A 27,669-nucleotide genomic window follows, 5' to 3' on the forward strand; every position below is an offset into this window, starting at 1 on the left:
TTTTTGTAGCATGTAATTTTTGCCCCGTTATTTTCATTCCTGTAACTGTCAGGATGAAAATATCCAAACCTATTAACACACTCTGTAGCTGAGTCTGTGGTTAATTGGGCACCAAGACTTCTCCTTGATTGATTCCAGCCAAGATAAGCCCAGAAGACTCCTCCAGTTAAAAGCACCCCTGGCCTGGCTCTGATCTTACTTCTGCCATGGGAAAGTTGAGATTTAGGTAAAGAGAAATCAACTGTTTAGAAATATCTTAACATAACTGATTCATCAAAGAAAGAATATCAGGCTAAGAAAATTCAGCCACCTTATAGACAACTCAACCCAACTGGGGAAAACAACTATATATACAAATAATTCTGATTCAAAGTAGATTATAATGAACATCATTAGGAAAGTATGGTGAGTTATAAAGGCGTATGAGTGGTAAGGATTCGTTCCATTTGGTGGAAAGAAGGAAAAGTCTTAAGAATAACATTTAACTGGGCCTTGACATAGGTGATCTTGTTAAAATTCCTTAATTGATGGCACTTTGGTAATATCTATCAAAATTACAGATACGTGTTTTCTCTGACCCAGCAATTTCACTTGTAGAAATTTATCTTACAGACATACTTGCATATGTGCAAAAATAATGGATGTACAAATTCATTCACTACATTAGTGTTTGTGATAGCAAAAGAACAGAAGTAACCCAAATATTCATCAACAGAGAACTGATTATATTAATATAAATTACAGTACATCCATATAATGGAATATACTTTGCAGCTGCAAAAATAAAAAAAGAATGAAGAAGCTCTATATCCTAATATGAAAAGATACACTCCTAGATACACTCCAGTTAAGTGAAAAAAACGAAAAATACAGAACATACACCATGCTACCTTTTGAATCAAAAAGAGGAAAATGAGAATATACATCCATATTTATTATATATGCATAAAGATATTCTGGAAGAACACATTAAGGAACTAATGACAATATAGCTATCTAAAGATGGAAGGAGGGATAAGGGCAACATAGGAAATGAGTGGATTTTGGATAGCAAGGTTGAAATGATTTATTTCAAGGTTTATCTTTTAATTTTTTTCAAGTCAGGTTTACTGAGGTATAATTTACATACAATAGAATTCATACTTAAGGTATACACTGTCCTAATAAATACACAGTTTTGAAAAAGATATATATAGTCATGTAGCTACCACTGCAATCAAGATGTGGACTATTTCTATCACCTCGAGTCCCTTAATGCCCCTTGTAGTCAAACCCTTCCCCTCCACTCCCAGTCTCTGGCAACCTCTGATTTCTGTCCATCACCTCCAAAAATTGTCTGGGGTTTTTTAGGTTTAACCATTCTAATGACTGTGTAGTGTGGTATCTCACCGTGGATTTGATTTGCATTCCGTGATAACTAAAGATGCTCAGCATTTGTTAATACACTTATTGGCTATCTGTAATATCTTTTCTTTGATGAAATCTTTTGCTCATTTCTATCGGGTTTTTTTTGTTTTTTTTTCCCTTCTTCTGCCTCCCCCCCACACTCTGGTTCAAGCTGTTGTTTCTAGTCTAGTTGTGTAGGACACAGCTCCCTGGCCCATGCTGGTATTATGAGCCTAGCGCTCCCCCAGGATGAGGCAGTTGGTCGCTGGTCAGCGGCTCAAAGCAGCTCACGGCAGCTGGCCACTCACACTGGCCACCGGCCGCTTCCGCCAACCTCTGGCTGCTCACGGCAGCCCAGCTCCAGGGAGAGCCATTGTTCACAATCTTAGCTGTAGAGGGTGCAGTTCACGGGCCCATGTGGGAATGGAACCAGTGATCTCATCGTTAGAAGCACTGTGCTCCAACCACTGGGCTGGCCCCTGGTTTGTTTCTTTTATTACTGAGTTGTTAATAGATTCTGGGTAGAAGTCCTTTGTCAGATGTGTGCTTTGCAAATTTTTTTTCCCTAGTCTGTGACTTGATTTTTCATTTGCTTAATAGCAGTGTCTTTCAACCAGCAGAAGTGTTCAATTTTGATGAATTTTAAACTTATTTTTGCAACATATGAATATAGTAATAACTTTTCAAAAATCATATTTAAAAATATCTTTAATGAAAAAAGGGAAAAAGTGGGAGTGATTAACAATTTAAGAACATGTTTTTATTAAAACAAATACCTAGCTATTTGAGTGAAAATGAAAAAGAAAAAATATATTGGGCCTACAAGAACCGACAGAATTACAGCAGAAAGAAGGAAATGCATTTTAAGTAAAAAGAGCACAATGAACAATGCCAAAAGGGAAGAAAGTATTGTAAACGTTAGGGGAAAGAGGTGGTATGGTTGAAGCAAATGGTAAGAGAAAATAATGGAAAAGTAGGTTGGAATCAAATTAAAGATGGCCTTGAATGTCATATTAAGTTGTCTGGTTTATAATGTGCAGTCAAATGAATTCATAAAAAAACTTTAAGTAGGGAAGTGATATGATTGAGAATGTTTGGTATGTTTACTCTGCTGTAAGGATAACAGACTGGAAGGAGAAGGTAGAGAGACGAGTGAGGAAACTATTTTAATAATCCAAAGAAGAAACCATAGGCCTGTATAAGGACAGAAGCAGTATGAATGTGAGGAAGGGGATGAATGTTAGAGACAGAACGAACTCGTAGAAGAATAAATCTAGGAGAAGGCAAGGATTCTAGGCCTGAGCCTAGACCTACTGCTAACTAAAGGGAGAGAACCAGGGAGAAAAAAAAGGCATGGAGAACTAGGTAATAAAAATCCCAACAAAAATAAAAAAGTAGTTGAAATTCTGGAAAGGTAACAGAGAAAAAAACTTTAAAACTTTTCTTAATAAGGTCACTATAGCCCAAGGCCGTGGAAGTTTCAGCTGAATGGTTAGGAAGGAGAAAACATGGCATTCCAAGAGCTTAAACACAAAGGGCCAGTGTGAGATGCCAGCTGAAGGGCTAAAGAAACTGGGGCATGCTTTAAACGAAGAGAATAAAAATGAGAGTGCAGCTTTCAGTGGCTGTAAAGCCAGAGAGATCCCGGCCGGCAAGCAAAGACATCAGATCTCATCGTCCTCCCAGCCCTTCCACCCTCCCCCAAAGGCTCTCAATAAAATGGTTTGATCACCACGCCCCCCCCAACCCCCCAAAAATGAGCATGCAGATTGAAATCGTTAAGCAAATAGAAATTCAACTCTGAAATTGTATGGATCTAAGTATTAAAAATACCTGTATAGATCAGGACTTCTTTGTATCTCACATTCCTATTCAGTAGAACTAATGTATCTTAAAGGTGATAAACAGTAGAAGCTCTCAAACCAGCCACATAAACAACTGACTAGTGTCACAGAGATGCCATTGTAATGCATGCTAACTGATGATCCTATACCATACTTTGGTAAATAAACACACATTTATGTTTTGAGGGAATTTCTTTGTGATGATGGAAGAGTTTTATATCCTGATTGTGGTGTTGATTATAATCTCTACATGTGAATCTCTACATGTGATAAAATTGCATATACCATTTCCCTAAGCCCCCAAGAAAAAGTACATGTAAAAAATAGTGAAATCTGACTCAGGTCTGTACTTGAATTAATAATAGTATACCAACATCAATCTCTTAGTTTTGGAAATGTACTACGATTATGTAAGATATTCTCTCTGGGGAAGCTCTGTGAAGGGCACATGTACCTATACTATCAAACAATAGCTCCCTGAATCTGCTCCATACTCCAAAACAACTACCCGTGGGTCTACAGAAGAGATTAAAAGCAACGCAAGGGACTGGTTAATGAAAACTAAGAATGGAGGTTAATTCTAGGGCTGTAATAACCAATATAATAGTAACTTCAAACTAAATGAAATTTAAAATTTAGTTCCTTGTTTGCTCTGGTCACAATTCTAGTGCTCAATAGCCACATGTTGCTAGTGGCTGCCACACCAGACAGCACAAATACCGAACATTTCCATCTTCATAGTAAGTTCCACTGGACAGTGCTACTCCAGGAAGGAAAAGGGATGCGATCAGGAAAGGGCCACAGCATGCTTCTACGGTGGTAATGAGCTATTTCTTAACCTAGAGGGAGGCCATGGATGTTACAAAAAAATAAAATCAAAACACAGGTTTTCACAGATAACATGATGGCATTCCTAGACAATCCAAGCAACTCACTTCAAGTTTCCTAAAAGCAATAAATAAATCTACAAAGGCAACTTTTGACTTTATATTCGTGGAACAATGTGAGTGATTTCAATCATAATCATGATCCAAAAGTATGAAATTAATTTTATTTGAGATTTAAAGAAAACGATGAAATCCTACTGGCATAAAAACTCTAAAAGGAACCAGCTATCAGTACATAAATAAAGGGAAAGTTCACTCCTTACACAGCCTGGGCCACAATTGACCACAATAATAGTCTCCCTTCCACAACCCAGGTTAAGCCCAATTCTTGGACTAAATTGCACCTCTAAACAAGCAGTTAAAGATATCTGGGGAAAACCACACAACTGTACTGACAACTGTACCTGAGATTGCCATAATACCTCAGGGAACTTTCAGCACAACCCAGAAATCTATTTTCCTAGTCAGTTTACTCTCTCTCTCTCCGTGATAACGGTTTCACAGGTCCTCTTCTCTCCTCAACCTCTAACACAATTCCACATTCTCAGCAAAAGGCTTTGTTTTCTTCAGTGAGAAAATAAAAGCCATGAGACAACTTCAACTTCCCACTACTAAATCTAAATGCCTACCTGTAGGTGTCCACTTATTCTGCTTGTTCTCAGTTACAACAAAAACGTGTTCCTGCTCTTATATAATCAGTTAACCTCATCATTTGTGCCAGGATTCCTTCCCGTCAGCTATGCAAGAACTTGGCTCCTATAATTGTTCCTGCTCTGTCCTACATTATCAACTTTTCTCACGTCTCCTGGAGCATTACCATCAGTACACAGGCATGCTGTAATAACTACCACTTAAAAAAAATTAAGGAAAGAAGAAAGAATGAATTTGACTGCCCTTTGCACTACTCCCGTTTTACCAGTCCTCTTTAGAACAAAACAAACTCCTCCAGAGAGTTGCTTATACCGCCTGCCTCCACGTCCTCTCCACGAGTCTCTCTTTAACCTACTCCAACTAGGTGATCCAGATGGTCAGTTCTCAGTTCCCACCTTAATGGACCTAGTGTAACATCTGAGGCAGGTGATAACACCCACACATACCTGAAGCACTTCCTTTACTTGTCTCCCAAGATGTCATACTCTCCTGATTTTCCTCCTACCACACTGACTGATCCTCCCTCTCACTCTTCTTGGCTAACTCACAGTTATTCTTTATCCATCAAGTTGCTAAAGGCCTCCAGTGGTTCAAACTCAGGACCTCTTTTCTTATCTAGCTGTACCTTCACCCGACCTGATCTAATCTAGTTCCATTTTTTAAATCACCAGTTATTTTTAAACATTGGGAACAAATGATTCTTAAATTTGTATTATCTCCAGCCCTGATTTCTCCTTTGAGCTACAGATTACTGTATCATATCATCTTCTTGTTATTTCCATCTGAAATCTAACGGAAATCTCAAACTTAACTTCTAGAAAATAGAACTGTTGTTTTTCCCTCATCGATTCTGCTCTTCATCCTTCCCTACCACGGTGAATAGCATGACCATTCATTCAGGACAAAAATTTAGAAGTCATTCTTACCTCTTTTTCTTTCACATCTCAGTATCAAATCCAGAAGGAAGTCTTGTTAAATCTATCTTTAAAAGAAATCTTAAATATGGTCATTTCTCACCACCTTCCTTGTACCACCCTAATGCCCTAGGTCCCAACCACCATCAATGATCACTGGACCATGGCATTAGTCTTCTAAATTGTCTTTCTGATTCTACTCTTGCTTTTAATAGTGTCTTCTTCATACAGTCAGAGTGACTTTTTAAAAAATATGTTCTAAAAATTTTTAAACTGTTATTTAGAACAGAAATGGGATTTCAGAAATACATTCAAATCCAATAAACTGCTTAGAACCTAACTTCTTTATCTGCCTGGCTACCAATTAACACAAAAACACTGATAAAACAAAAGGTAAGTCTTCCCAGAACTTTTAGGCACTTAAATTCTCATGTGATTGTTTTAAATATAACCTACTTCTGTATATAACTCTACTATACAGTTAGGTTATTGACGGATCATCTAACAGATTATACAACAACCAAAATATTTCCAAAGGCTTCCTATCACACTTAGAATAAAATCTATCTTTGCAAAATCATACACAATTTGGGACCTACCAGCCTCTTAAACCTTGTCTCTCTCTACTTACCCCCTCATTCTACTGTGCTGTGCTGTGCAGCCTCCCTGCTTTTCCAAACCAAACTTATTCTGCCTCAGAGGCTTTGCACTTGCTGTTCCCTTTGCCTGGAACACTTTCCAGATATTCACATGGCTTACTCTCATATTCATTCAATGCTCAACTCAATTCTAATTAATACATCTGAAACAGTCTTCTGTCCTCACTGCCCATCTACTCTACTTTGTGTTTCTTCATAGCATTTACACTATCTAAAATTATGTATTTATTTGCGTACTATCTATCTTCTCAACTAAAATATAACCTCCCTAAGAGCCTCATTTTGGTCTACTTGTTCACTGCTGCAGTCCCAGCACCACATCCATGCCTCACATAACATGTGCTCATTAAACATGCTTTATGAGTGAATAAAAAACGACCTGATAATATTCAAGAAACTAAAGGGAAAAAAGTACTTAGATTAGAAATAGGATTACAGAAATACATTCAAATATAATAAGCTAAATAGAAACTAATTCATCACTGACCTTACTGCCTATTAATGTAAGACCTTCACTAGAACCAGAAAAATTCTCTCATAATTTCTAGGCACTTAATTCTCACGTGCCTATATTTTAAATATAATTTACATTTATGTATACAACTCTATTATTAAATAGTTAGCTCATTCAAAACCAACGTTTCAACTTCTATGCAAATAATTTGCTAGATATGAAAGTCATGATCAGTACCAAATTAAAACAAACTGAAGTTTAAAAGCAGACATACAGGGTATAACAATTAAGTTCGCGGACTCATCCTTGACAAAGTGCTACATACCTCATTGCTGAATATCACTATGGTCACTTTTGAAGTACTCCCCTTGGGAAGCTATGCACAGCTGCCAGCGCCTAGTCCACCCTTCAGAGCAATTCTGAAACTCTTTTTCTGGAATGGCCATCAGAGCTGTCATCGTATTATGTCCTGAATGTCATCAAAATGTTGTCCTTTCAATATTTCCTTTATCTTTGGGTAAAGAAAAAAGTCACTGGGGGCCAGATCAAGTGAGTAGGGAGTGTGTTCCAATACAGTTATTTGTTTACTGGCTAAAAACTCCCTCACTGACAGTGCCATGTGAGCTGGTGCATTGTCGCACTATAAGAACCATGAATTGTTAGTGAAGAGTTCAGGTCGTTTTGGTCTAACTTTTTCATGCAGCCTTTTCAACACTTCCAAATTAGTCAACGTGGTTAACTGTCCAGTTGGTACAAATTCATAATGAATAATCCTTCTGATATCCAAAAAGGTTAGCAACATCATTTTGACTCTTGATTTGGACTGACAGAACTTTTTGGTCACGGAGAATTGGCTGACTTCCATTGTGCACTTTGACGCTTTGTTTTAGGATAGTATTGGTACACCCATGTTTCATCACCAGTGATAATACGGTCCCAAACATTGTCTTCCCTCTCCAAAAGGTCTTGGCAAACTTTGACTCTCCTTTGCTTTTTTTTTTTTTTTTTAAAGATTTTATTGGGGAAGGGGAACAGGACTTTATTGGGGAACAGTGTGTACTTCCAGGACTTTTTTCCAAGTCAAATTGTTGTCCTTTCAATCTTAGTTGTGGAGGGCGCCGTTCAGCTTCAAGTTGTTGTCCTTTCAGTCTTAGTTGTGGAGGGCGCAGCTCAGCTCCAGGTCCAGTTGCCATTTCTAGTTGCAGGGGGCGCAGCCCACCATCCCTTACAGGAGTTGAACCGGCAACCTTGTGATTGAGAGGACATGCTCCAACCAACTGAGGCATCTGGGAGGCAGCTCAGCTCAAAGTGCCGTGTTCAATCTTAGTTGCAGGGAGCGCTGCCCACCATCCCTTGTGGGAGTTGAGGAATTGAACTGGCAACCTTGTGGCTGAGAGCCCACTGGCCCATGTGGGAATCGAACCGGCAGCCTTCGGAGTTAGGAGCACAGAGCTCTAACCGCTTGAGCCACTGGGCCGGCCCGACTCTCCTTTGCTTTTGTTCATCGGTGAGCTCCTTCGGGACGATTTTTGCACACACCTTTCTCATGCCAAGATGAAGATTTTCCTAAGTGTTTCACTATTGATGTTTACTTCATAGAATATGCTTCTCACAGTTAGTCAACAATTTTGACACACAATTCGACAAATTTTTGCAATGTTTTCATCCGTTCTGCTCATTACTGGCTGCCTGACCTCTTTTCATCAGTGATGCGTTCTCTCCCCTTAGAAAAACATTTAATCCATTTGTATACTCCCGTTTTCTTCATGGCATTATCCCCATAAACTTGGACTAACATGTTCGTGATTTCACTTCCACTCTTGCCAAGTTTAACAAGAAATTTAATGTTTGTTTATTGCTCTAATTCAAGCTCAGACATTCTCACAACAGCACACAAAAACATGCAATAATAATGAACACCATTCAGCAAGACACCACCACACATCAACGCGAAAACAGCTGTGAGACACTAATATACCAAGGTTATGAAACCTTACGAAGCTGTTTGTACAGTGCTGCCAATGTAAGCGAGCAGTGGCAAGTTCGCGAAATTAACTGTCAGACCTCATAAGTATAAGAACTGTAGTGGGAGATCAACTGCCAGTATGGCAACGTGAGGAGTTCCACTGATCCACACCCCAGTAAAACTGGTGAAAAATATTTTAAAAAACAACTAAAGCCTCTGGAAATGGTCCTAGGCAAACAACAAATGAAGAAACATCTATTCAAGAAAACCTATGAAAATTCAGTGAGAAAGGCTAAACTATGTAGCTGAAACAAAACCGCTCCCACCCTCTCAGTAGGGTGGCTCCACTCCAGACAGCAGCAGCCAGGTACCCAGGGATCCCTTCTTCTCCACTTCCCAGCCAGAGGGCTTTCTGACCAAAGGAGCAGGACTTCAGTATTTTTCCTCTATCAGATGCCTGTTGCTGAGCAGGCTAAGTCCTGAGCAAGTGTGGGTGGAGAGGTGGAAGTTCCTAGCCTTCTCTTATGAAATGGAAGCTCTACCTTGGGCATGGCTCCAACTGTCCTTCTCCTGGCTCAGGAGGCAGCGGTTCTGAGCCAGGAGAAGCAAGAAGAGGGGCCTCAGGCTACTGCTCCCAACTCAACTCCAGGGCTTGGATCCTGACATGAGTAGTCACCAGACGGCAGCTTACCATCTCCTCATCCCCAACTCCAAAGCCCAGGCTCATTTACCTGGACGCAGAAGAAGACTTTCATTTTAAGAAAAAAAACAAAAGAAAAAGATACCTCCTAATCCCTTCCTAAAGGAAATTATTTCATTTGCAACAGTTAAGTTAACCTAAAACCCCTCTCAAAAATAGTGGAGGTTATGGTAAAGGGAATTGGAAGGAGGTTGGTGGATCTAACGAAGATACACCCTAGAAGATAGGCCTGCCAGGAGAGAACCAGAGAACTAAGACAGATTGGAGGGACCCTCCTGAGGTCACAACAAACATCAGAACTCTGACCTCAGAGACAATTACACTTTAGCAGGCACAGTTTGATTAGCCCGTCAAGGAATTTATGCCCCAGGGCACTGCTGTAAACAACAGAGCAACTAGCCAGCAATTAGTGGAGTTTAACACACAGTGTTGGGGTAGAGGTCGTGGGGTGGGGAGAATAGACTTCCCTAAAATAATCCAGTGAGGCACTAAACAAATAAAAAAGCAAAAAACAATAACAAGTGCTGGAAGGGGGTACCAGTACCCAGAAAATACAATATATTATCCAAAATATCCAATTTGTAAGGCATGCAAAGAAACTGTAAAGTATGACCCATACACGAAAAAAACAAAACAGGCAACAGAAACTGCCTATACGAGTGACTAGATGTTGGATTTAATAGTAAAAGATTTAAAAGTAGCTATTATAAGTATGTTTATAGACTAACAAACGCTTATTTAAAGAAGAAGGGGTGGCTTCACCCGCCTCTGGGAGGCCCAGCTGAGTGGCAGCAGCAGTACTGACACACGCAGTAGCAGGGCCACTCTTGCTAAGGTGGAGCGAGAGACTTGAGGAAGTGTCTTTTGGAAAATCAAATTTTGTTATTTTAAAAAATTCAACCTGAATGGACTCCCTATGCTGGAAAGGTATCTAACAAAGACTGAGGATCCATTTAGCTAATTTGTAATTTTATGTGATGTTACCACCTTCAGAAACCTAATTTTAGGCACTGGCCAAAAAACAATGTCTTTAAGAGAACTGTGGAAACAAGTTCTAAATTTTTCAGAAAGAAGTATTCTTCATCAAGCCTGCAAACTGGTGTCAAGTTTTGAAATAAACTGTACAAAATTCTCAAGTAGTCCATTCATGATCTATGCACAGGCATATTCTCTGAAGAGGGAAAGTGCCATTTTACCACCACCACCACCACCCCCTTTCTTGGATTTCAGATCATTTGCTATATGATGTTGATGGCTCTGAACAAAATCCTGAAATGAAGGAATATTCTGCATTGGCAGAGAAAATGACATTAAAAAATCTGAAAGAGGTGACACCTCATTGTGGTTTTGATTTGCATTTCTCTGATGATTAGTGATGTTGAGCATTTTTTCATATGTCTATTACATCTGTATACATACAGATGTATGTCCTCTTTGGAGAAATGTCTATTCAGGTCCTCTGCCCATTTTTAATTGGATTATTTGTTTTTTTATTGTTGAGTTGTATGAGTTCCTTATATATTTTTGGATATTAACCCCTTATCAGAGGCATTGTTTGCAAATATCTTCTCCCATTTGGCTGACTGCCTCTTTATTTTGTTGATGGTTTCTTCGTGCAAAAGCTTCTAAGTTTGATATAGTCCCATTCATTATTTTAGCTTTTACTTCCCTTGCCTTTGAGGTCAAATTCATAAAATCCTCTTTGAACCCAAGGTCCATAAATTTATTACCTATGTTTTCTTTTATGCAGCTTATTGTTTCAGGTCTTATGTTTAGGTCTTTGATCCATTTTGAGTTAATTTTTGTACATGGTAACAGATACCATGTTTCCCTGAAAATAAGACCTAGCCGGACAATCAGCTCTAATGCATCTTTCGGAGCAAAAATTAATATAAGAACCAGTCTTATTTTACTATAAGACTGAGTAATATAATATATAGTATAAATATAATACTGGGTCTTATATTAATTTTTCTTCCAAAAGACGCATTAGAGCTGATTGTCTGGCTAGGTCTTATTTTTGGGGAAACAGGGTAGCAGTCTAGTTTCATTCTTTTGCATGTGGCTTTTCAATTCTCCCAGAACCTTTTACTGAAGAGGCTTTCTTTTCTCCATTGTATATTTTCAGCTCCTTTGTCAAAAATTACCTGTCCATATTTAGGATGGTTTTATTTCTGGGATTTCAATTCTATTCCATTGGTCTGTGTATCTGTTTCTCTGCCAATACCATGCTGTTTTAATTATTGTCACTTGTAGTATACATTTAAGTCAGGGAGTAGGATACCTGTGGCCTTGTTCTTTTTCCTTAGGATTGTTTTAACTATTCGGTGTCTTTTATGATTCCATACAAATCTGATTACTTTTGGTTCTATTTCTTAAAAAAAAGATGCCAGTGGTATTTTGATGGGGATTACATTAAATCTGTATATTGCTTTGAGTAACATGGCCATTTTAACTGTCGATTCTTCCAAACCATGAACACAGAATCTCTCTCCACTTCTTTGTGTCTTCTTCAATTTCTTTTAATGTAATGTCTTATATTTTTCAGTGTGTAGGTCTATCACATACTTTGTTAAGTTTATTCCTAGGTATTTTATTCTTTTTGTTGCAATTGCAAAAGAAATTGTTGTTTTATTTTTTTCTTAAATTTAACTGTTAGTATATAGGAACACAATGAATTTTCGTACATTGATTTTGTATCCTGCAACTTTATTGTATTTGTTTATTCTTTCTAATAGTATATTTGGTGGAGTCTTTAGGGTTTTATCTATAAAGAATCATGTCACCTGCAAATAGTGACAATTTGCTTCTTCACTCCCTATTTGGATGCCCTTTATTTCTTTCTCGTCTGATTGCTCTGGCCAAGACTTCCAATACTATGTTGAGTAACAGTGGTGACAGGGGGCATCCTTGACTTTTTCCTGATCATAGGGTGAAAGCTTTCAGTTTTTCACCATTAAGTATGATATTAGCTGAGGATCTGTCATTGTTGGCCTTTACTATGTTGAGGAACTTTGCTTCTATACCCATTTTATTAAATGTTTTAATCATAAATGGATGTTGTATTTTGTCAAATGCTTTTTCTGTATCTACTGATAAGACCATATAAACAAAGGATTCTTATTCTTTATTTTGTTTATGTGGTGTATCACATTGATCGATTTGCATATGCTGAACCATCCCTGTGCCCCTTAAATGAACCTCACTTAATCGTGATGTATAATCTTTTTAATGTATTGTTGTATTCAATTTGTTAATATTTTGTTTAGGATTTTTGCATTTGTATTCATCAGAGATATTGATCTGTAGTTTTTTGTGTGTGTTATCCTTACCAGGTTTTGGTATCAGGGTAATGTTGACCTCATAAAATAAGTTAGGAAGTATTACCTCTCTCCTTCCAATTTTTTGGAAGAGTTTGAGAAAGACAGGTATTAAATCACCTTTGAATGCTTGGTAGAATTCACTAGTGAGGCCGTCTGGTCCTGGACTTTTGCTTTTGGGGAGGTTTTGGATGATTGTTCCAATTTCCTCACTGTGGATTGGTCTATTTAGATTTTCCAATTCTTTGTGATTCAGTCTAGGAAGGTTATATATATGTCTAAGAACTTGTCCATTTCTTCTAGGTTATTGAAATTGGTGGCATATAGTCCTTCATAGTGTTCTTGTATGATCCTTTGTATTTCTGTGGTATTCGTCGTAACTTCTCTTTCATTTCTGATTTTGCTTATTTGTGTCTTTTCTCTTTTTTCCTTAGTGAGTCTAGCCAGAGATTTTTCAATTTTATTAATCTTTTCAAAACCAGTTCTTTGCTGCTTTTTTTCTGTTGTCCTTTTGTTCTTTATTTCATTTAATTCTGCTCTAATTTTTATTATTTCCTTTGTTCTGCTGACTTTGGGTTTCATTTGTTCTTATTTTTCTAGTTCTTTAAGATGCAATGTTGTAGACTGTTTATTTGGTATTTTTCTTGTTTCTTGAGCTAGACCTTCAATGATATAAATTTCCCTCTTATTACTGCTTTTGCAGACTCCCAATAATTTTGATATGTTATATTTTCATTCTCATTTGTTTCTATGTATTTTTTGATCTCTTATTCTTTCTTTGACCCAGTTGCTCTTTAAAAGTATGTTGTTTAATCTCCACATATTTGTGGTTTTTTCTGCTTTCTTTTTGCAGTTGATATCCAATTTCAAAGCCTGTGATCCGAGAATATGCTTGGCATGATTTCAATCTTCTTAAATTTGTTGAGGCTAGTTTTGTGTCCCAACATATGGTCTATCCTTGAGAACGTTCCATGTGCGTAAGAAAGGAATACACAGTCTGGTATTCTGGGATGAAAGGCTCTGTAAATGTCGATCATGTCTATTTGGTCTAATGTGTCATTTAAGGCTGGCATTTCCTTATTGATTTTCTGTTTGGATGATCTACCCATAGCTGTTAATGACATATTTAGGTCCCCTACTATAATTGTGTTTTTGTCAGTTTCTCCCTTTAGTTCTGTTAGTAGTTGCTTTATACATTTTGGTTCTCCTTGATTGGGAGCATATATATTGATAAGTGTATATATCTTCTTGTGTACTATCCCCTTTATCATTATGAAATGGCCATCATGGTCTTTTCTTACCTTTTTTATCTTGAAGTCTATTTCGTCAGATAAAAGTATGAATACATCTGATTTTCTCTGGATGCCATTTTCTTGGAGTATCATTTTCCACCCTTTCACTTTGAGTCTATATTTGTCCTTGCAGCTGAGATGTGTCTCTTGAAGGCAGCCTATGGTTGAGTTCTGTTTTCTGATCCAACCTGCTTCTTTGTGCCTTTTCATTGGTGATTATTGATATATAAGGATTTCCTACCGCCATTTTGTCTTTTGTTTTCTGGTAGCTCAGTGTCTCCATTTTTTCTTTGCCTTTGTGTTTCTGTCTGTTACTTTGGTTTGGTGGTATTCTATGATTTTTTTCCCGCGATTCCTCTTTTTTTTATGTTATGTGTCTCATTTGTGGATTTTTTTTGTTTTTAGTGGTTACCATTAAGTTTATGTAAAAGAAAGTTTCATATATACAGTAGTCCTTTTTCTTTAGTATGTGTCTTATCTCCATTCCCCTTTGCAAGGTCAGACTTTTACCCCCTCATGTTTTTGTTGTCACACACTATCCTTATTTATGCTGTGAGTTCATTTCCAAATAGCAGTAGCAAATTTTCTTCTTCTCTTTTTATTTTTTATCTCCTTTAACTTTTATGTTATATTTAAGTTCATAGTGCCCTATTCTGAGATTTGAGAGTTAAAGTAAATGAAAGAACTCTACAAGAAACTATCTGACTCCATCAGAAAGAGCAATATAAGAATAATGAGTATACCAGAAGGAGAAGAGAGGGAGAAGGGCACGGAGAACCAATTCAAACAAATAGTTGAGAACTTCCCAAACCTCTGTGAAGAACTGGATCCTAAAATCCAAGAAACAAACAGAACGCCTAATTACCAAAATCCTAAAAGGATTTCTCCAAGGCACATTATATTGAAACTGCCAAAAATTAATGACAAAGAAAGAATTCTCAAGGCAGCCAGGGAAAAGAAGATAGTAAGCTACAAAGGAAAGCGCATTAGATTATCATCAGATTTTTTTTCAGCAGAAATTCTACAAGCCAGGAGGGAGTGAAACAAAATATTCAAACTACTAAAAGAGAGAAATTACCAGCCAAGAATAATATATCCAGCAAGCTATCCTTTAGATATGAAGGTATAATAAAGACCTTTCTCAGATGTGTTTGTGTATTGCACAGGTAATCTTTTGTTGGATTACAGCTGTTCAACTTACAGTAACTTCAAGAGAAGAGGTCAAGAGGGACCCCTCATGCTGCCATGTTTCTGACTGCTGTCTCTATATGCTATTTTTTGAATGACATCCATTCTGATACATAATTAGCATTTCTTTAATAAGAGTGATACTATAACTAGGTTAATTCTCAATATTTAATAATAATATGAAAAATCTTACTGGTCTGACGTCACCACAGGAATTGGTAAATTGTCGAGCCAAGCCAAAATCAAGCATGTAACATTTCCTACATGTACTAGGAAAGCGACCCATGGCGAAGTTCGACTAGAAAAATAAAGAAGAAAAATATACATATTCTTATAATATTTAGTCCTTACACCTTCCTATATTTTAATTCTTCTGTGTAACTATATGACACACACATCCCAAATATACTACCTTAGTCAATGATATTTACTGAATATCAATTTCATTGTGGATTCTATCAATACCTAACATTAGGTGAACCTGGAACAACAAAGAATTTAAGCAACTGTATAAAGTTACATGCAAGACAACACTAACTTAACTGGAATCAGAACTCTAAGTTCCTTGAAATTTTAGTCTTAAGTCATTGCTTAAATGAAAACACAATCCCTATTTTTTAAAATGGGAGGAACTAGGAGCGAGCAAAAGCGAATACATAACTCAGAAACTTAAATGAATATCCTATAAACATCATAAAGTTGAATTTCACTAAGTGTAAAAGTTAAAATACAATTTTAAAAATTGACTCAAGGAAATATACTTTGCATCCTTCCTTAATAAAAATAAATGTAACATTAAATGAGCACAAACTTGCAAAAATGGGTATATAAACATGAGAATTTATAAAAGCAAAAGCCAAATTTTTACAGAATTGTTAGCTTTTATTTTAAAATACTGTTCTACTTAGGGAGCTTTCCAATGAAAATAGAAACTCTTCAATCACCATGGTTCTAAAATAATGACATTTAGTTTGGCATAGAAATAAAAGCTGGAAAAATCTACATTAAGTCTGACTCTACTATTAATTTTAGTTGGCATTTTCATGTCAACTATTTTAATATTAAAATCATGTAGCAACAAAATGGGTATAATTTTCAACTGCATCAACTGACATACAAATTTATAGTAAATATATAAATGGGTCATTTATAAATGGGTCATTTCCCCTTGTGAGTAATAAATGGGTCATTTCCCCTTGTGAGTAATAAAAAAAAAAACAAAGAAGGAAAAAATAAAAGCATATTTGATAGTTACGGAAATGACAATATCTAAGAAAAATAATAGCAAAAAAGTACTATATATTGCACTCAGGAGAAAAAACATGGTCTTTCACAATTAATGGTGTTTTTAAAAAATTTACCAGGGTGACAATTGTTAGTGAAATTACATAGATTTTAGGTGTACAATTCTAATTAATAGTTTCTTATAAGTACAATTTGTCACTTTAGGAAGAATTCAAAAAAGACCATGCCAACATCTAAAAGCAACATATGTATATATTTTTAACAAATATAAGGAAAAAGAAGTATAAAAAATAACTACCAATTTAGGTATAAGGCTAAGTATTAGGTTGGTGCAAAAGTAATTGTGGTTTAAAAGGTTAAAAGTAATTGCAAAAACCACAATTACTTTGGCACCAACCTAGTAATTAGCAATGTTTACACACATAATAATAACAATCAAGGGTTAAAGATTTTTAATTTGGCCGCGGAGCAACAGTTTCAATTGTACTTGAGAAAAGTTCTTGAATGTAAGTTATAGTTGGTTATTACCATTTTTTAAAAAAAAATTAAGAGGGACGTTACATTTTGCTTCCAGTTACATTTTTGCCACAAGTAAACTATTATCTTGTACTTAATATAGAAAGCAAATACAGAAAACTACATTGGTAATTTATTGTGTCCCATCATAAGATTAAGAGTACCAGCAAACTCATTCTGTGCTCTGGCTGGAAAAGGCCCCCCTTACCGGTTTGATGTCTCTGTGCAAAAATCCCACAGAATGGATGCTCTCAATAGACTCCAGAATCTGTCTACCCAGCCTAAGAGTAGTGCTAATGGTGAATGTACCCCGGGACTGGCTACGGCGTAGATCTGCCAGGTTCCGACCCTATGGAAAACAAATAAACACTTTCAAATATGGTAGACTAAAAACTATGTTGTAAGAAAAGATGGGGAATTATTCATTCACCATTAAAATGTGTCGACTGAAATAGCAAGAATTTAACCCAAATCGTGATTCTCTTAAGATAATACATTAACATTTCAGATAAATTTAAGAATAACCAAAGTTTTTGAACATATTATATCATGTTTCTCTGTTTCTGATGTCATAACAAAAATAATTTTGATTAATTTAAAAGATACTATATATATAAAAGATATTATATATATATATATATATATATATACATATATGTATATATATGTATATATATGCCCAGAGGAATCATTCCTCATTACTGCGTAACAAACTACTTAACTACAAACTACTTAATGTTTCTGTGTTACAGTTTCCTTATAAAAAGGGGCCAGTAATACCTACGTCACAGTGATATGTGAAGATTAAACAAGATCCACGTAAAGTGTTTAGACTATTGTCTGGCACACAGTGAGTACTCAATAAATGCTAATTATTGTTATTATGAACAAAAATGATATGAAACAGACTAATGAATGTATCTAGCCTGTGTATTTACATTAAAGATTACATTTAATCCTCACAGTACACTAAACAGAAGTAGTTATTCCTGTTTTAGAGATGAGGAAATTAAGACTCTGAGAGTTTAAATAATGCTAACCTGTTAAGGTAAAGCTGTTTTTCATATCTATGTCTGTCAGACTCCAAAGTGTTTGTTTTCTACCTCACAGTGCTATTCCATTCAGAAGTTTCCTTAATGCCTAGGTAACATACCAGTAATCTGATGAGAAGAGCAGGGTTACAGTACTACAGTTCTACCTCCCAAAGAATGGAAATTGGCTCCTATAGTTCAAGGAAATTTAAATATGCAATCTCTCTACTCCCGAAATTTTGTAGTGTATGTTTGAGATTAATACCACTAATACACCATCACCTCAACTAAAGACAATTGATTGACTTTTGAAAAAGCAATAAAGTCTTAAGTTACGTACCATTTAAGACAAAATATTAAATAGCACTCGATCAAAGAATTGAAAAATTACAGGAAAATCAGGAGCATTTCACATACTTTGGATCTTCTTTCAAAATGCAGTTTCCCTACAGCATAAATTGGTGGTTATCTTTATTACTTTTTTTAATGTTAGGGGAATCTGTTTTCTACATCCTCAGCAAATGTAAAATAAGTGCTAATCTAGAGCAAAGACTTTTATAATCCTATCAGAGTACGTAATAAATTTTATTAGCATTCCAATAATTTTTTTCCTTCAAAAATCAATACTTTGACTGTCAAAATATAATACTGTAACTTTATTTGTGAACAACTTCCACCATCATAAAAGCTTTCTGAAAGGAAATCTGTTAAATTTATAATATTAGTAATGATTTTTAAATTTTAAGTCTTTTAAAATGTAAATCTAAGGTATCGATTAATAAAATCTGAGAAATATAAGGCTGGCAAGAGTATGGGGAAAAGAGTTATTAACATGGTAAATGCACTCAGATTTGAACAACCAAATTATACTTCAGAGTAAATACTACAAATGGTTACTTTTTATAGAGAAAAACTGAAAACAATCTATGTGTCCATTAATAAATGAACGATTCAATAAATCATGGTACAGTCATCTTACTGAATGATATAGAACCACTAAAAAAAGACTATATATAGTAATTTGAAATTACTATTATTATGAAAAACCAAATTCATTTTCCCTTAATTCTATAAATTTAACATAATCCCAATAAAATGTAAACGATTTTAATATTAAAAATTTGAAACATACTTACAAGGAGAAAAAAAATAATAAACACTCATATATCTACCTATCACCCAGAATTAACAATTATCAATTCATAGCCAATCTTGTTTCATTAGTTATCCACTCTTCTCCTGACCCGCACATCAAACACACACCCTCTCCCCTCCCACACACATGCTGCATTATTTTCATGTAAATCCCAATCTTATCATTTCATCTACATATATTAAAAAGTGCATAAGAGCAAAGAGATGTAAATATAAAAATCAAGCAGGTTATAAGCAATTCTATTATCAAAATTTGAATTGGAAATATCAATATGAACCATAATATATTTTCTTTAAAAAATTGCATATCCTAAAGCCATCCGCTTGAAAAGAATTTAAAACATTGACCAACCCAATTGTAACAGGCACCTAAAGTATCTAGATTGTGGTCTCTAAATACCATTTCAGATTAATATTAATAGAAATCAGGGCTTAATGGAGAAATGGCTGATTCCAGCTCTGAAACATGAAATGTATGAGCCAGGTACACAGCGCTGTACCAGAAAGTAAGGGTGTTGGCAAAGACTGCTGCAGTCTAGTCCTGTCAAAATGAATCAGGATCCAACTTGAAGGAAGTCCTGCTAGCCAAAGATGGGATAATTTGAACATTAAAAAGAAAAACAAGTGCAATGATTTAAAGACATACACTATATTAAATCTATGAATTTGTAACAATATTTTTTAAAAAGAGAAAGCTAACCAGTCCTCTTTGAAAAATATTAGGGACCCAACTCATTATTCTGAAAACTAGTAAATAAAAGAATCAAGTACTGGTCCTGTCATTCCTGTATGAATTGTACCTCAGGATAACCCAATAGCTGGTGGAGTGCTTTTTAAAGAAGAATTACAGCTAATAAATGAAGATGTGACAGAATCAGAACAGTACATTTGTAACCCCACTGAAGTAATGGACTAGGAATAATTACTAATGGGTTGATAAAACCTAAGAGAAAACCCACTGGGAACTTTAAAATGAATGAATCCCGCTGACAGGCCCTGAATCTCACTGATCAATTATAACATTCCTAAAAGAGAAACAATCAGACACTACCTACTGATGTGATGCAATATGAAGCACAAAACTCACCTCTAAAATATTCTGACCAAAATAAAAAACAAAACTGGATCTGATCTAATCACCAGTTTATAGAAAACACAGGGGATTAGAAGAACATGTTAAATATCACAATGATATAATCAGCAAAATCCAGAATATGGGAACTTCTGCATGACAAACGTCTACATTTTTTTTCAATGACAATACAAACAACAACAAAAAAAAAAAACTGTAAGAAAAAAAAAAGAGGGAACTTATATACAGCAATAGAGGCTTAAGAGATATACCCACCAAATGAAATGTGTGAACCCTGTCTGGAACCAGATTCAAATGAAACAAATATTTAAGTAATGGCTCTGTGTGATGTCAGAGGGATAGTGGATGGGGGAGGGGGGTTCACACAGTGTGAGGGATATAAATGATAAACGTCTTAGTATTACTTTGTCTTGTGCACCTGAAACTAATAAAAAATTTTTTTTTAAATAAATGAAAAAGAATGGAACGGAAAAAATTTTTTTAAAAAACAACAAAAAAAAAACCCAAAGAGGGAGATATAATCAAGGTCATCTGAAGACTGACTTGATATTTGATGCTATTATTTAGGAATTATTGTGTATTGTGGTTAAGATGGAAAAAAGGAACCCTTAACTCTTAGAAATACATATTGATATATATTTACAGATAAAATATGCCTTGGATTTGCTTTGAAATAATCTGGGGCGGAAGAGAAGGAGAACACACTTGGAACAAGACTGGCCATATATTGATAATTATTGATGGCAGGTGATGAGTACATGAGTGTTCATTATACTTTTCTCTCTACTTTCATATATGTTTAATTTTTTCCATAATAATGAAAAGGTTTAAAAAATATGGCAATTCTGATGTTAGGCAATCTAGATCTCCATCTGCACTGGTTACAGGATTCAAACTATTTTTGCCCTTCCATAGGTGACATGCTTATCACAGAACATCACCCTTTGGCTATACTAAGCATGCTCATATACCAAGGAGGCCTCACTGGTGACAGGATATTAAATGAAACCTGGACAAGGTCTTGCCCATAGAAAGGAGAAAAGAAATATGTACAACTGCTTGAGCCCTGTAAGATTTTAAGACCCACTATAATAGTAAACAGCTAGAATTTCTATAACAGAGATAGGATTTATTCCTTAAAAATTTTAAGGCAGATATAGAATGAATTGCAAGGAAGAAAAGAGTAAAGTTAACTTAAGAATGAGTTTAGGCTTTTAAGAAGAAATTAGGAATGTCATTGAGAAGCTGGATCTGAGTGTGTAAACTTTATTAAAACATATGAGGGAAACCTAGTAGTTATCTTTACTATGTCAAGAGAGTACCCTCTAGTAGTTATACTAACTTTAGCCTTGTCCCAAATCAAGTCAACCTAACTGTAGGGGTGGGGATGGTTAATGATGCATTAATTTTCTTAAGACGGGAAAAAACAGCATTCCAGTTAAATGGAAAGGTTTTTGGACAAGTCCACAGGAGCTGGCCAAACGCCACAAAGCCATCATTATCTGACATACACCAGTCTCCTTAGTTTTCCCAGACAAAGAGCCTTCCCATTTCCAGAAAGTGAGACTTAGGTAAGTGCAAATAAAATAAAAACAAGTATGTGCTGAGACTGAGAGACTTTGCAGACTGAAAAAAGCTCCTGTCCATATTTTCCAGTGAGTAGTAACCTAAGGACAAAACTGAAGAGTTTTCTCTAATTGTGCCAAGAATACTGGCCTCAGGTTGTCACCAAGCCCTAACACCCATCAAATTAGACCCAGACAAACCACAAACCTCTTGAGCTTCAGCCTCTTCATTTGCTTGAGGATAAAACCTGTCCTATATTCTCCATGGGGATACAGTGAAAATCAAGTAAGATGTACATAAATCCAGAGGAAAACTATGAAATATCATACAAAAAAACTATAATATTATTGCCCAAAGTGAGAGAAAGCAGGGTCCATATGAATAATCTAACAAGGTACAGGAATAGCTGCTTCAAGAAATGAAACTATACTGGCTCAAGAGATAGTGAATCATATGACTTTCAAAGACTTTAAGAGAGATTAATATCTTTAAATGTGAATCAAATACTGAAGGCTAACTGAGGGAAACAAGAAAAACCTTCTGATGAGAAGAGGAAGTTAGGCCAGGATTTATGTCTCTGAAATCACTGCTATGTAATTAAGTTGAAAGAAAATAAAAAAACCAAATGCCCCAAACAGATTTGAGGAAAATAAAAAAACCAAATGAAAATAAAAAAACCAAATGCCCCAAACACCACACTTTGAGGGTGACTACTGTTCAGAGGTAGGTGTGCGTGTGTGTGCGCGCGCACGCGCGCGCGAGCAAGCACGCTCAGCGGCAGAGGTAGTGTCAGAGAATGGGGTGGTTTCCCTCTCCCTCTGCTGCAGTCATTACTCCAGTATTACCTTTCTGAATTTCTCTCTCTGCTACCCCAAACTAAGTCCACTTTCCATCTAAAACACAGGGAACAAAGCAATGTTAATGGATGAAAAGGGAAAGAGGAATGGCATTTCTCCTCTACCTCAACTAATGCTTCAATTTTCAAGCAGTCAAGGTCAGTACTCGAGCTCACAAACGGAAAACTAGAGTTCTTCAGGTAATGAAGGGTGGAAAGGGAAGGGACAAGGACAGGGCAAGACTCACATTATATCCAACAATCCATGTAGGGATTGAAAACTTCACAATGGTGACAGTAAAGATATGGATCAACTGAAATAGTTGATAAGGAGAACCCTTCCATCTTTGGAAAAATCTGTAACACGACTGATTAAATAAAGTTTCATCTGCCCAGTATAAAACATTCTGAGATGATACCAAGAACGTTATTATTTTTATTCATATCCACTGTAACTAGGTATTTTGATCAAAACCCAAAAATTTTAAGATACATTTTTCAAGGTAACCTACCTGCAACTGCATGACCACATAGTTGAATCGATCATTCCTCCCACAGCCAATAAATCTACAAACATGGTCTTTCCCTAAAAGAAAGCAAGAAAACAGTGAAAAAGGTTATATTATGGTTTCTCTTATAAAAAATTAATATTTGTTTTTCTATATAATATTTTATGATTGAATATAAACGTCCTGTCTTAAGAACATTTAGGAAATTTGCAGTATTCAAATTTTCTATTCACCTCCCCCGGATCCTACACTCCTCCCTGACTAGGCAAATACATCTTTATTGAATGAATAAATACACAAAAGAATGAGGGAACAAATGAATGATAATTTATTTAGGAAGTAAAAAATTAAGAGGTTATTTCAGCTCAGTCTTCCCAGACATGATACGTACGAAAGCACAGAAGAGCAATATATAAGAATTATGCTAGGAATATAAATTCTGAGTTTTAGATATGGTCTGCCATTCACCATTATGAGCCTTCGGTGAGTCAATCTTTCTGGGCCTCATTTACCTGAATGAATTAGCTCAGTAGTTTTCAATCTGAGTTCCACATGTAAAATCCGAGGAGGAGCTGCCTAGGGTGCAGAGGGAAGAAGTGGAACAGGCAGAAATCTAGGGTCCTGCCCCTGATTCAACAAAAGCAAATAAAGGTCTTAAAAGAGGATCAAGACTGGTGGGTTCCAGAGCTAGAAGAAGGCATGTGACTGGGGCACAGGAACAAAGGGAGGGAAAACAGAATGAGATGGTGTGAGAAGCAAGTGGGCATCTGATCTGAAGGGTCCTGGACTCCATGATAAGGAATCTGAACGATAAGTATAGGTCAGTGTTTTCTAACCCTGGCTGCTTATTAAAATCATCTGGGGAACTTTCTGAAGATTCCTAAACTCTGTACTGATTCAGAATCTGTGTCGGAATATATAGGAAAGCAGCTTTTCAAAAGTTCTCTAAATGATCCAAAAGCAGATGGGCCATGGAAGGATATTTGAAAACTACTTCTGGGTAATGAGAAAAATTTTAATATAAGGAAAAACACACTTAAAACATTGCATTTTAAAACATCACTGTGGTGGCAATAAGGAACATAGACTACAGAGAATTCACTCCAGGAAGCAGAAAGGTCACTTTGGGGACAGTTACAATATCCCACGAAAGGGAATAAGGGTGTGAATCTTAAGTATTACAGTAGAGAGAGAGAGAGAGAGAGAGAGAGAGAGAGAGAGAGAGAGAGAGAGAAAACAAAATAGGATAAATCTGAGAGATACTCAAGATGTACTTTTTGACTAGAAATTGGTACAATTAAATGAGAAGTTGTACCAAAATAAGAGAATATCGTAGGTTGTATAAACATTAAAGGATACTAGAATGCTGAGTTTGAAGATAACCAACTGAATTCAGTAGACATTGTAATTTCCAGCCTGGTACTGTGACAAAAAGCGAAGCCGCAGAAATATATTGAGGAACCATTGGTTCATGGAAGGTACATGGAACTACAAACTTAGATGGAAGATTGCCAAGTTGAAAGGATAAAGAATGAGAAGAAGAGAAATGTAAGAAAAGAATGCTAAAAAATGCAACATTTATAGAATGAGCAAAAATAAAGGTGTCCCTGAAAAAATAATAGCCTGAGAGGAAGGAGGCAATTACGAGAAAGGGGTAGCACAGAAACCAAAGGAAAAGAACATTTTAAGGTTTAAGTAGCTGATGACAAGTGCTATAGAAGGGCTGAAAAGTGCTGATTAATATAAAAAATTAGGAGACCACTAGTGAGTGGAAGGGGCAGGAGCCAGTCTATAATAGGTTAAACAGTAAATGGAACACGAGACAAAGATGGCAACCTTTGAAGAAGCTAGAGGAAGTCACAAACCAAGAGCTAGGAGGATAAGATTTAGAAGGAAGAGAAATGTATTTCAACATTCAAAAAGAATTTGTCCACTGACTGACTTAAAATATAAATACAATTGATTTATTTTAGTTAACAATTCTGTATTTTTCATTTGCATCTAGGTTATCACATTGTTCTCTCATTCTTTGTGCTTGGTTGAAAAGAATAGGTGCAATGGGAACAATAATTCACAATGAGTACACGCTTACCACTTTACATGTATTTCACGTATGTTTGCAAAACTGTGTCATCTAGTAAATTATAGTTAAGAATGAAACGATAAAATGATGGTCAATAAGCAACTTACTCTTTTCTTCAGCTTCACAGAAACAAAAAATCATTTAAAAAGTATTTTCCTCTTATTATCCATTCCACCATCCTATCATCTAACATTTAAACATACTATCAGTATTACAAAGACATTTCAACCATCTAAAAACAAAAGGCTATATACTAGATTTAACTTCTCTTGGAATGCTCTTTTAAAAATATCTTTATAATAAAGTTATACCAAAATGCTATTTATCTCTTGGTACTAAAACCACACAACATTTAAAAAGAAAAAAGATTAGACACCAAATAAACTGTACACCCTTTACTGGGTAACCAAAACACGTCAGTATCAAATTTTCTAGGACTCACTGATACATCTTCATTACTTCAGGTAATAGCTTAATGAGCTCTTAACTCATACTTTATGGCATAGTGTACTACTGATCTTCTAGTTCAGATATGTGCAATTTAATGAAACTACTTAATATAGCTCAATAGATATGTACAAGTTTTTGGAAGCATGGAGAAACTGCAATTTAATTGGAACAGTACCTCTTCACACCACTTAAGAGTAATTGTTAAAATAACTTTTTGTAATCACTAGTACAAATTGAGGTTTCCAAGCATGATTTGGCCTATGTTTTACAAAGGTAATGCTATTCACCATTAGATGCTGATTGTGAAACAGATGAGAGGCAGGAGATCAATTAGGAGGTTTAATACAATAGTCCAGGTAAAAGATGAGGGAGGTTCAAATTAAAGCACTGAAAGTGAGAATTTAAAGAGGAAAGATTTCAAATGAAGCTTTACGAGACAGAATTACAGAGAAGAGAGAGGGAGAAAGTAAAAGCAGACTTTTATCTTAAGCTAAATTGACAAGATAAACTATTAATATATACCTACACAAAAGTTATGGTGTGTGAGAGAGGATAATGATTTCTACTTTGGGGATGTTGTACTGATTTATCTACAAGACACGCAAGTTGTGTAAAAAATGTAGGTATACAATTTAACAGAGAGGTCAACTATAGAAAGTTAATGGATCTGTGTATTATCAATGGAGGGAAGAATTGATTGCCCAGAGAAGATGGGTAGTTTGAGAAAACTGGATCAATGCCAGAACACCAACATGTCAGGGAAAGAAAAAGGAACTGATGCAGGAGACTGAGAAGGAAATGTGAAGCCCAAGGACTTTTATACCTCACAACTTCCAAATTTCCTGGGAAGAATTAAGCAAAATAATTTCTAAAAACGAGGGGAGCAGGCTGAGTTATGCTTAAAGGAAATGTTAATAATTCAAAATAACTGCTGTGGAGAAAAGGAAGACAGAAAACCAGTTTGCCAAGTATAATATGAAGTGAAATCTAATAAACGGTCATTCAGATAAAGATTCAAAGTAGAACTCAGATACCAGAACTATAGCAATCTTTATGGTAAATCAGGGAATCTACTGGGTCACATTTAGTTGGTAAGCAAACAGAAAAACAAACATTCCTACACTAACTATTCCTACACTAACTAACTAACTAGGTCTGATCATGACTCCCCATTCACAAAAATAGTTATTCAACTACATGCACAATGAGATTAGAGAAGAAGTCCAGAAATATTACAGAAAAAATTCAAGTCCATTTTTTAATTAAAGTTTATTGGAGGTGACAATTGTTAGTAAAGTTACATAGGTTTCGAGTGTACAATTCTGTAATATATCATGTATGTATCACATTGTGTGCTCACCACCCAGAGTCAGTTCTTCTATCACTGTATGTTTGATCCCATTTACCCTCACCTACCACGCCCCCAAAGTCCCATTTATAAACTTTTAGTTAATTTCCAGAACAGAAGACATCTAAATAATCTCAGTGACACTTTAGAACAGGACTATCTGGTGTAGAAGTGACGTCAAACCCAAGCCAACCCTCATTTTATTCCTACCTGATTAGGTCCTCATAATTGTACTACATAAAGACCCCAGAACATGTGAACTTAATTTCAGTACCTTAAGGCTACACTGTGCTTGTCTAACCCGTCGACTGTAAGTACGTCGCGGGTGAGGACTGCAGCACCCCGCTCTGCACAGGGTGCATACTAAGTGAACAGATGAACACGTTTTTTGTAAGTTTTACTGAAACATTAATATACCAAAAAAATTCACCTACTTAAAGTGTAAAATTCAATGGTTCTTAGCATATTCACAAAGTTGTGCAACCACCACCACAATCATTAGAACATTTTCATTAGCCCTTCCCCACCCTACCAAAAAAACCCCACACCCTTTAATAGTCACTTCCCAACCCCTAAT

At 35.9% G+C, this 27,669-nt stretch overlaps 1 protein-coding gene across 1 annotated transcript in view; it reads right to left on the reverse strand.

The window, feature by feature from the left end:
• The window catches only part of TTBK2 (tau tubulin kinase 2), a 131,063-nt gene that overhangs the window by 45,929 nt on the left and 57,465 nt on the right, over positions 1-27,669 (reverse strand). The window contains exons 4-6 of the mRNA XM_081049240.1: positions 23,215-23,288; positions 17,231-17,371; positions 15,455-15,559 (exon numbers count right to left, since the gene is read on the reverse strand). Coding sequence (XP_080905366.1) covers positions 15,455-15,559; positions 17,231-17,371; positions 23,215-23,288 — 320 coding nt within the window. The remainder of the gene's footprint in view (positions 1-15,454; positions 15,560-17,230; positions 17,372-23,214; positions 23,289-27,669) is intronic.

The sequence above is a fragment of the Rhinolophus hipposideros genome (assembly GCF_964194185.1).
Source record: "Rhinolophus hipposideros genome assembly, chromosome: 5".
In the NCBI taxonomy this organism is placed as follows: Eukaryota; Metazoa; Chordata; class Mammalia; order Chiroptera; family Rhinolophidae; genus Rhinolophus; species Rhinolophus hipposideros.